At 41.4% G+C, this 12,076-nt stretch overlaps 1 protein-coding gene across 2 annotated transcripts in view; it reads right to left on the bottom strand.

Moving 5' to 3' along the window:
• Positions 1-10,257: 10,257 nt before the first annotated feature.
• Positions 10,258-12,076, bottom strand: part of prkcha (protein kinase C, eta, a) — a 230,435-nt gene continuing 228,616 nt past the window's right edge. For both annotated transcript variants that reach the window (XM_060829335.1, XM_060829336.1), the window contains exon 14: positions 10,258-11,329. In XM_060829335.1, the coding sequence (XP_060685318.1) occupies positions 11,183-11,329 (147 nt within the window). In that variant the 3' untranslated portion in view covers positions 10,258-11,182. The remainder of the gene's footprint in view (positions 11,330-12,076) is intronic.

Here is a 12,076-nt window from a genome sequence, read left to right as displayed (position 1 = left end):
GGAGGTTGAGGGGTGAACTTATAGGGGTTTACAACATCATAAGGCTCATGGATAGGGTAAATCAACAGTCTTTTCCCTGGGTTGGGGAGTCCAAACTTGAGGACATAATTTCATAGTGAGAAGGGAAAGATTTAAAAGGGATTTAAGGGACACCTTTCTCACACAGAGGGTGGTGTGTGTATGGAATGGGCTGCCAGAGGAAGTGGTGGAGGCTGGTACAATTACAATATTTAAAAGGCATCTAGATGGGTATATGAATAGGAAAGGTTTACAGGGACATGGGCAAACTGGATCTAGATTAATTTACGATTACTGGTCGGCATGGACAAGTTGGACTGAAGAGTCTGTTTCCATGCTGTATATCCCTATGACTCCATGACTTTATCTCGCCCTGCTTTCATAATTGCCTATTTTTACATTTTACATATTGGTTCTCAGACACATTCCTCTCTCTCTCTCAAGCTGAATATAAAATGTATTCATTATATGATTCCCATTACTTAGGAGTGCCTTCACTATGGGGTCATTAATTAATTCTATCTTGTTACACAATGCCAGGTCTCTTATGCCCGTCTTTACTCTTTGACTAAGCACATCTCATCATATTTGATCCTTTTCCCACAATAATTCCAGTAAAATCATCTCTAGTTCCCAAGTGAGGTGGCTCATGGCATTGTTCAGAGCAGAGCAGGGGCTTCACCTGGCATCATGGTGAGCATTTAACCTTTAGCCGACATCTCTGAAAGCTGATTTTCTGGGCATTCGTTCCTATTTGAGGGTTTCTGCTGTGTATGCACTGGCTGCAGTAATTGCATATCAAACAGCACTGACCATAACCTAGAATAGATACATTCCAGTGCAAAACAAAGAAAAATTCCAAACAGGTTACATTGATGATGCCTGAGGAATAAGAGACATTGTTGTGCCTTCTTGACCGTCGCATCTATGTGGTCAGCCCAGGGCAGGCTGTCAGTTATTGTCACTCGTAGGAACTTGATGCTCTCAACCTCTGCCCCGTTGATGTAGATAGGGACGTATTCGCCTCCTTTCTTTCTGAAGTTTGCAGTTACTTTTAAAAAAATAAGTTAAAGATTGTACCAAACGGTCACCGCTGCAGGTGTTCAATCGCTCTTCCTGAGAGTCAACCCAAGGAAAGCAACGTGCCCAGAGTCCCTGGCTGAGCACTTAGATCCTGTACGGATCAACTGGTGGAGGTATTCACTGACATCTTCAACCTCTCCCTCCTCCAACCCAAAGTCCCCACCTGCTTCAAGAAGACCATCATCATCCCAGTACCCAAGAAAGGACATAAAATGCAACTTAGTGACGACCGCCCAGTGGCTCACACCTCAATAATCATGAAGTGTTTCGAGGGGCTGGTCACGGCCCACATCAACGTCTGTCTCCCAGTCAGCCTTGATCCCCTACAATTTGCCTACTGACGTAACAGGTCCACTGCAGATACCAGTTCCTAGCCCTGCACTCATCCCTGGAACATCTAGACAACAAGGATACCTACGTCAGACTCCTGCTCATTGAAGGCGGAGCTATAGTCAACACCATTATCCCCTCCAGAATGATCTCAAAACTCTGTGACTTTGGTCTCGGCTCCACCTACTGTAACTGGATCATCAACTTCCTGACTGTCAGACTGTAATCAGTGAAATTGGCCAACTACACGTCCTCCACAATAACACTCAACACTGGAGCCCTCAAGAATGGGTTCTCAGCCCCTTATTGTACTCTATGCACACACGTGATTGTGTTGCCAAATTCCAAATGAACGCTATCTACAAGTTCGCTTTTGACACAAACATAGTAGGATGGATATCTAACAATGGCAAGTCAAAATACAGATGGGAGATAGAGAGCTTTGTGACATGGTGCAATGAGAACAAGCTCTCTCTCAATGTTGGCAAAACTAAAGAACTGATCATTGACTTCAGAAAGAAAGGATGACAACACGGTCCCAAATACATCAATGGAGTGGGGGTTCAGAGCATCAAGTTCCTACGAATGACGATAACCGACAGCCTGTCCTGGACTTCCCACATAGACGCGACGGTCACAAGGCACTCTTATTCCTCAGGCAGCTCAGGAAATTAGGCATTTCCATAAGGATCCTCACCAACATCTACTGATGCACCATTGAAAGCGTACTGTCTAGGTTCATAACAGCCTGGTATGGCAATTGCTCTGCCCAGGACCATACAAAACTACAGAAGGTGGTGTGTACAGCTCAGACCATCACGGAAGCCAACCTTCCATTCACGGACTTCATTTACTCAGCTTGCTGCTGCGGAAAGGCTGCCAACATCAAAGACCCATTGCACCCCGGTAAAGATCTCCTACAACCTCTTCAGTCAGGCAGAAGATACAGAAGCCTGAACACATCCACCAGCAGATTCAGGAACAGCTTCTTCCTGGCTGTTATTAGATTGGTGGATGGACTCTCTCACCTCAAATAATGCTGATCTTGCTAACTCTGATCTCACATAGCGCACGCCCAGTGCAATGTAACCTGTATGCCTCTAAGTCTTTTTACAACCTTGCTAACTATGATTTACTATACTGCTCCTAAATAAAGCTTTTCATTGTACTTCAGAACACGTGACAATAAATGAATCATTTGATCAAACTTAAAGAAAAAGCAAATACTGTGCAATCTTTTCGCAAATAACCTGGGTAGTTCACTGGAAGTCAAATCCCACTATTCTCACAGTCACAAAAGGTACAAAAGTTCAAGATGTTATGATAAGTTCCAGGGTTGGTAGAAAACATGGACCAGATATTTTGTACTTAACAAGACTTATTTTTTATTACATGTAATTAAACTCTAGCTATAGGTAAACAGTTCTAGAATGTCATCATGTAACGCTAGAAAGTAAAATCTAACCCCCTTATAAATGTTTCCTTATACATAAACACATACATAGACACACACAGACTAACAAGTAGGTTATAGGGTGAGGAAAACTGGGAAGAATTTCAGTGATTCCTATTAAACAGTTGCTGATATGGTCCTTATGTGACTTCTTATCATCTTTCTCCAAGGGCATGCAAGGGGCACATGGTGATTGATTTTCTTATAAAAGGTCTTGAATTATCAATTAAGAGTCACAACTTACAACAATTGAAGTAATTAGTTAGCTTCAGATTTAAAGCGAGGTTTGACTATAGAGTACAGAGAGACAGCTCTTGAGCTGGTGGAGATCAAATGACTTCTCTCCATCTTTTGTTCTTAGCCACAAGCTGTTCAGTTCTCTCGATATCAATCAGTTGTTGGCAGGACAAAGGCTTATACCATCAATAACCGGTTACTTGTCCAAAGACCAAATCAACTTCTTCTTGCCACTGAGCTGTATCAATCCTCAGAATCCCTTGGTTCCGATTCACCAACAACCACTTCAATTACTGCTTGTACAAAGTGCAGTTTACACAACGTATGCCATAAGTATTGGATTACTTGCTTTTCAAAAAAAAATGCAGTAATCCTTTAAGACACTGGTTTTAAAACAGTAGTTCCCAATTTCAGTCTGCCACTTTAAAAAGCACAAAAATAAAAAGACCCTTTCTTGCACAAAGATAGGTGCCAAATTCAAAGATTGGACAAAATATTAAAAATCACCAAAGAATGACTAAAAGATTAATATTAAGGGAAACATTAGACTATTGGAGAAAGCTAGCTAGAAATATAACAACAGATAGTGATAGTTTCTATTGATATTTTTAAGAAGTGATCACATGGGAAGGAGACAGATCTGGAAGATAGAATATACAAACATGGGTAAAGCATATATTTTACTACCACAATAGATAAAGCACCAACTAGAGAAGAGGAAAGAAGCATGCAATGAACAACAGAATCAATGCCTATAAATAAGAAATATTTTGAATAATTCGAAGGAAACGTGTCCCCACTAAACACTACGCAAAGTCCAATCAACCATTTCCTAAAGTGTCCATCAAGGTTCTGTGCATTGAAAAAGGTTTGTCATCTGAAACATGCAGATATTTGGTTGTCTAACATTATGTCCCTCTTAAACATAACCCCAACAATCAACCCCTTGTTATGAGCAGGACCAGCACTGATTCACTGTTTAGCTCCTCATCGCCATCCAGGTGTTAGCACTAATCAGTGAAATTTGGCTGCAAGTAATGATCAATGCTTGCAATAGAACAGTCTACATAGAACAGTGGAAACAAAACAAAGTTTGATTCATTTAGGAAAAGGTTGAATGTTACAACTGGGAGGGGAATTGGGAAGGGAAAAGAATTTAACTTTCCTTTGGCCAAATAATGTGATGCAATGATGATGTACAACTACAATGAGCTAGTGATGTGGAGAGGTAGCAGGCACCAACATCTAAGGGCAAGTTCCATGGCCATTGATAGCATCCATGGACATTGGCGTCTGACATGTACCAGCCCCATTGGACCCTTCTGGCACATCTCTGATCCATTTGGAGACAATATCAACATTTCAATGCTGCACCAGCAGCGTTCATTGCAATGTTGCTGCCAGGACGCAAAGTGCAAAGCTGAGCATCCATCTCATGGATTGGACCAAAATGCCTCTCAGGAATCTTCAGTTGCTCTTTTAGTGTTCTCTCACTCTGAGCTTACGTTGATGTGCACACCATCTTTGTCTTACCTTGCCTTGTCTTTTTCTGCTTCCCCCCCGCAGCTAGACCAGCTTGCCTTGCCTTTTAGCATGATCACAAAGTCAAGCAGTTTGTCAGGGCTGTCAGCATTTCTTAGTCATTTGCTGCATGGCATAGGGCTATGCCCATCTCACCCTGCACCATGTGCCAGCTGTGTGCACATCAAATGCATTGGATGTACTTCAAGCAAGTGGCCAAGTCTCAATGTCTAAAGGGAGCAGTTCTCTACTAAGAGAGAGACCTGGAATGAGACTAAGGGAAGGATTGAGTGAGATGAGAGTAGCTGGTACATCTGCTAGTGCTAACCCAGGTGGGGAAAGATGGTGAATTGCCTTGAGCAAGTGATCAGGAGCTGCTGAGGCCATGTATGACTAGTGGTGTGCGTGGGTGAATTGGATTGGGTTTGGGTTTGGGCTCGGGTTAGAGCGAGTGAGGGAAGATGTTGCATGCAAAAGTGAGGATGGTGAAGCATGAGCCTTGGAGCAAGATGGGGGCAGTAGCAGAGATAGAGTGTGACCTAGCTGACAGAGGATGGTGACTCCCATCCTGTTGGAGCAGAGAAGGTCATTGACTTTCTTGCTACACTACTATGTGGTCCTCTGGACCATTGAAACCGTACAGAGTCGGGTGCCAACCTCGGACAAGGCTGGCAGGTCTGGTGTTGTAGCCTCCTCTTTTGGTTCTGGGACAGAGAGGTGGCTCCCCTCTACAGCATTCCACCTACCTGAAATTTCAGCTGCACGTCTGGGAATGGTGCACCAATGTTCACTTCTCAGCTGTGCCCAGGATGAATATCCACAAATAGGCAGGGCAGCTTCAGACTGGCAGAGTTTGACTGACTACAGGAACTCTGGCATCTTCTCAGCAGTGTTGAATATTCCCACCAACAGCAAGTGGGGAATAATGGGGAAGCTGCGTGGCCGGGGGTATGGTATGTTATTTTGGATGTTAGCTTGAAAAAAAAACTCACCAGGGTTTGAAAAGTGAAACAGTCCATGAAACTCAACAAGAAAGACAATCCATTTCTGGTAAGATTCAGACCACAATCTCTCAACTGTAATTGACCTTTCTTTCCAAGTCATCTCAAGAACATGACACTTGTTTATCTGTCAGTTTGCCCTTACCTGTTCAGAACTATAATTCCTGTAAAATACGCAAATAAAACAAATTGTGCAATTATTGTGCTATTGTTGAGTCACTCTCTTTGTGCGATATTGATGTTCACCTCTTCGAAAAGCTGTACAATTATTATTGCAACTCTTTTCTCTGTCTTTCAAAATTTAAAACAAATACTGAATTGAACACAATCACTCTGTGTTTGGCAACTAAACTTTGAGATATGGGTACAGTCAATCATCGAATGTTTGATATCAAAAGTTTAATTTATTCTGAAAAAATAAATCATTCTATCTTTGAAATATGTGCATTTTGCTTTATTTCACTAATCTTTCAAACTACCCTTTTTGCTGGAACGTAAGAGGTTGAGCAGTAATGTTATAGAGATTTCTAAAGTCATGATGGGTAGAGATAAGGGTATAGTTGAAAATGTGTTGCTAGTTAAAGCACAGCAGGTTAGGCAGCATCCAAGCAATAGGAAATTAATAGCAACTGTCTTTTCCCTCGGTTGGTGAATTTCAAGATGTGGGGACATATTTTTAACGTGGAAAGGGAAACACCCTAAAAAGACATGAGGGGTGTTTTTTTTAAAAAGAGTGTGGTTCGTGTGCATAATGAACTGCCAGAGGAAGTGGTAGATGCAGGTATAGTTAAAACATTTAAAAGACGTTTAGATAAGTACCAATAATAAATGTTTGGAGGGATATGGGCCAAGTGCAGGCAGGTGGGATTAATTTAGTTTGGGATTAGGGCAGGTATGGACTGATTGGACCAAAGGGTATGTTTCCATGTTATATGACTCCATAACTCCAGTCTCTTTCATTCAGTTTTCTTTAGTGCATTCTTACAAGATTCTTTTCAGTTATGAGCTGTGCATTGATCATCAACCAATGTGTTTTTTTCCCTGTCAATAAGGTTAGTAAATGGAAATGTTTTCTCCACATCCTTCTTGTGCGAGCTGGAGTCTTTGATATGACTGACCACACCACTCTCTGCAGCACTGCTTCTCTCCATTCTTATTGGATGGAATACCACTTAAGTGGTTTTTTTCCTTCCCTCTCTAATCACAGCCACCACATTACTTTTTAAAAAGTAATGATTCCCCCTTGTGATGTGGGTATCACTGGCTGCCCATCCCTACTTTCCCCTGAGCTAGCTCTTATAGAGTCACAAAGAAATGAAACAGACCCTTCAGTACAACTTGTCCATGCTGACCCATTCTCCCAAAATAAACTAGTCGTACTTGCCTGCGGTTCACCCACATCTCTGTAAACCTTTCCTGTCCATGTACTTGTTTAAATGTCTTTTAAATGTTGTGACTGTACCTGCATCTATCACTTCCTCTGGCAGTTCATTCCACCTATGAACCACACACTGTGTGAAAAAATTGTCCCTCAGATCTCTTTTAAATCTTTCTCCTCTCACCCTAAAATTATGTCCCTCTACCCTCAGAAAAAGGCCTTTGCTATTCACCTTATCTTTGGCCTTCATGATTTTATAAACCTCTATAAGGTCACCCTTCAACCTCCTAAGCTGCAGTGAAAAATGACCTAGCCTATCCCTGTAACTCAAACCTTCTAGGCCCCATAACATTCTTATAATCTTTTCTGAATCCTCTCCAATTTAATAATATACTTCCTATAGCAGGGCAACCAGAACTGGACACAGACTCCAAAAGTGGCTTCACCAATGTCCTGATATGCCAACATGATATAGAGTCATAGAAATGTACAGCATGGAAACAGATCTTTCAGTCCAACCCGTCCATGTCAACCAGATATCCCAACCCAATCTAGTCCCACCTGCCAGCATCTGGCCCATATCCCTCCAAACCCTTCCTATTCATATACCCATCCAAATGCCTTTTAAATGTTGCAACTGTAGCAGCCTCCACCACGTTCCCTGGCAGCTCATTCCATACATGTATACCACCCTCTGCGTGAAAATATTGCCCCTTAGGTCTCTTTCCCCTCTCACCCTAAACCTATGCCCTCAACTTCTGGACTCCCAACCCCAGGGAAAAGACTTTGCCTATTTACCCTATCCATGCCCCTCATAATTTTGTAAACCTCTATAAGATCACCCAATAGCCTCTGACACTCCAGGGAAAACAGCCCCAGCCTGTTCACCCTCTCCCTATAGCTCAAATTCTCCAACCCTGACAACATCCTTGTAAATCTTTTCTGAACTCTTTCAAGTTTCACAACATCTCTCCAATAGGAAGGAGACCAGAATTGCACATAATATTCCAACAGTGGCCTAACCAACGCGACCTCCCAACTCCTGTACTCAATACTCTGACCAACTCCTTCACTCAGTGTTCTGAACAAAGAAGTCAAGTGTGCCAAATGTCTTCTTTACCACTTCACCTGAGACTCAACTATGTTTCTGAGCCCTTAGGTCTCTGTTCTACAACACTCCCGAGGACCCCACCACTAACGGTGTAAGTTTTGCTTCTTGTTTGTCTTTCCAAAATGCAACACCTTGCATTTCTCTAAATAAAACTCCATCTTGCCACTCCTCGGCCCATTGGCCCAAATGATAAAGATGCCTTTGTAATCTTAGATAACCTTCTTCATTGTCTACTTTACCAACAATTACAGTCCATTTGGTCTAAGTAGACGCACAATGCTATAGGGGAGGAAGTTCCAGGATTTTGAAGCAATGGTTAGACATTTCCAAGTCAGGATGGTGAGCAGCTTAGAAGGGAACTTGCAGGTTGTAGTTCCTATGTATCTGCTGCCCTTGATCTTCTAGATGATTGTAGTGGTAAGTTTGAAAGGTGCTGCCCAAGGATCTTTGGTGACTTGCTGCTATGCATCTAGTAGGTGCCAAACATTACCACTACTGAGTGTCGGTGGTGCAGGGAGTGAATATTTATGGATATGATGGCAATCAAGAAGCCTGCTGTATCACGGTTTGCGTCAAGCTTTTTGAGTGTAGTTCGAGCTGCACTCATCCAGGGAAGTGGAAACTATTCCATTACACTCCTGATTTGAACCATGCAGATGGTGGATAGGCGTTGAGTTGTCTGAAGGGGTGTTACCCATTGCAGGACTTTTAGCTGCTAACTTTGCCATTGTCGCCATATTTTCTATGGCTAGTCCAGAATAGTTTCTGGGTAATACCAACCCTCAGGATGTTGAAGTGGGAGATTCAGGGATGACAATGCCATTGAATGTCAAAGATTGTTGGTTAGATTCTCCCTTGTTGGAAATGGCCATTGCCTGGCACTTGAATGTTACTTGCCACTTGTCAGCTCAAACCTGGGTATTTTCCAGTTCTTGCTGCATTTGGACATGGACTGCTTCAGTATCTGAGCAGTCAGAAATGGTGCTGAACCTTGTGCAACCATCAGTGAAAATCCCATCTTCTGAATTTGTGATGGAGGGAAGTTCATTGATGAACAAGCTGAAGATGATTAGGTTATCTTGCTGCAGTGTCACCTTCCTGTTTATTCTGATGCTTTCCAAGAATTGATCCTTCCTCCCCTCTTATTTCTCATAAGCATTTTGTCCCTTTGCAACATCTCCTGAATGCACATAGTTTGCCATGTATGCTGATGTCATGAAGCTCAAACTCACCATCACTTCTCTCAACTCCCCCACTATTGTTAACTTATCCAATTGTTTATTTGACATCCACTATGGGATGATCAGACATTTCCTCCAGTCAATTATGAAGCAGAATGAAGACATTGTTTTCCCTCTTCTCTGCTCTCTAGCTACCAACAACATGCATCTCCCTCGCAACTGTGTGAGAGGCAACTAGATCATTTATAATCTTAGGGGCAAATTTGAACCTTGCCATCACTAAGGTCACCAATTTGTATCTGAATATCATCGCACAACTATGCCCACATCAGCTTATCTGCTGCTGAAATGTTCGCATTCTGGTCACAAACCTCTGGAATATCCTACATGTGGCCTTTGTGCATCCTAATTTATTTTCACCACCACTGTGAGTTAGCTTTCAGTGGTTGAGGCCTTATCTTCTGGAATATCCTCTCTAACCCTGTACCTCATTTTTCCTTTGAGAAGTTTCCCAAAACATACCTCCATATTTTATTTTATATTGCTCCTTTGAAGTTCCTTGGGATGTTTGATTACACTAAAGGTGCAATAAAAATATAGACTGTTATTGCCATTATTGTTGGCTTTTTAATCTGCCTTCCCATTGAAATTAAAAAGTGTTCAATTATTATGATTGAGGAAAATAGCTTTTATTCCAACTGTCTCCCTTGGACAACTTTATACATGGCAACAGCTATTCAGTCAAGAATGCAGTCATCATAAAGAGTGCAAGTGCTGTTTATACTCTGGAGCTGTGCCATAAGGAATATGTTTTGGTCATGGGCAACCTACATGAAATAATTTAAAGAGAATGTAACTAATATATTGGAAAAAGCTGGTCAATTGTGAGTGAGAGACACAAACAATTGACTGAAGGGAAACTTACTCACTTTGGTTCCACTGAATTCAGGTTTACTTTAAGCACAAAGCTGCATTTAAAAATAATCTGGTCAACTTTAATTAGACACAATACTGTACAATTGAACAGGACAACAGTAATATGCCATTGATGATGCTGGATAATCAAGCACAGACAGAAACTCTCCTTCTACCTATCCCCAAGCATGAGTTTACAAACCTGTACACATCAGTTTATCATTGCTCATGCCATCACATCTCCTGTCTTGTGCACTTCCAAAAAAAAAGGCAATTCTAATCTTAGAGGTTATCTTAATACAAAATAAGCATTTTTGTAACATTTATTTTCCAACTGCTATAACTTACAAGCACAAGAAAGGTTCCACTTTCCGTTCCATATCTATGTGTCTCCATAATGCACCCAAATTTTAAAATGGCTACTTCAAGCAGACAACAAAGTACATGGTATAATGACATGCAAGCTATTCTATCCCACATTAACAAATACATGGGTCCCTGAAAACAGATTGCCACTGAAAAGAGTCAATAACCATTTATGAAAGTGTAGAATTGCTTTCTTATAACAAATTTAAGTTTTTACTTATCAGTATGCAACTCATTAAATATCTAAATGGCTGAGTTTAAAAGACATGCACAATTCAATAATGATTCACTGCAACAATACTTATTTGTAAACGATGGACAAAAATGTGTTCTGGCATTCAGAATGATGGAAAGATAATGGACAACAACACAAAGCCACTTACTGTCACAAAGTTACACAACACCAAAATTCAATATAAATAGCATGCCAGTTCTCTTTCAGCAACTGTAAATGATGATTATGCCTGAATAAACTTCTCTGTCATCACATTGGAGTAACTGTTCAACTTGCTTGTGGTGAAGTCTGTTGTGCCAGGACTTGTCAGAGTTCTAAAATTGTCTTCTCACCAATAGATTGAGATTCATATTTCAAACTCCCACATCTTCAGCAACAAATGAGAATCCCTTAAATTCATCCTGATTGATCATCCGGATCAGGGAGTCATCAATCGGTGTCAGTACAGGCTTTTCTGTGGTGAAGTCTCGATCAAAGTTATTTACATCCCTGTTTGTTTTCTGACAGAAAAGAGAAACAAGATACGTTGTTGTCAGCTGAGCATACCTATCGTTAACCAAGCAAAACATTCAACTTTAAGCTTCACTCTTCTCTGGCTGTACATTCAACAAATGTTTTGTTTGCAATTGAGAGTTGAATTTTCATTCACAGAGCTGAGAAAATTCCAAGAACTGGTTAATTCTAATCTCTGAATTTTTATTTACACAATGAGACTTTCTGAAAAGTTATTTGATATGAGAGAGCTTACACTCTCCATTTCATATCTATGTTTCTCCATGTTACATTGAAGCTTTAAACTGACAATATCAAGCTGTCAACTCAACTGGAGAGTTGTTAACAGGAGTTGCACCCACTGCTGCAGAAACAGCATGAAGGTAATCGCACATGTGCTGCTGGATGAAGAGGTGATTTGTTTCAAAGGCCCACCTTGATGCTTTGGCACTTAGTTCCAGCTGTAAAAGCTAAATAATAAGACGAAAAACAGACAGCTAAGCCCTCACCCCTCAAACACTCACACACTCCCCATGCCAACTCTTGATCCCATCCACTCCTCCATGACTTCATAATCTCCATGCTAACTGATCCCTCTCTACACACCTTCCATTGTCCCTCCTAACCTCCATGCCAACCAATGCCCCTGCTACAATCCCTAATGTCCTCCATGCAAATCTATGCTGCTGTACACACCGTCATGCTCCTCATATTCGCTGAGACAGCACCCCAGTAACCCTCATGACCTTTATAAA

This window comes from Hemiscyllium ocellatum, chromosome 8 (assembly GCF_020745735.1).
Source record: "Hemiscyllium ocellatum isolate sHemOce1 chromosome 8, sHemOce1.pat.X.cur, whole genome shotgun sequence".
NCBI lineage: Eukaryota > Metazoa > Chordata > Chondrichthyes > Orectolobiformes > Hemiscylliidae > Hemiscyllium > Hemiscyllium ocellatum.
This window is presented reverse-complemented; position numbering and strand designations above follow the sequence as displayed.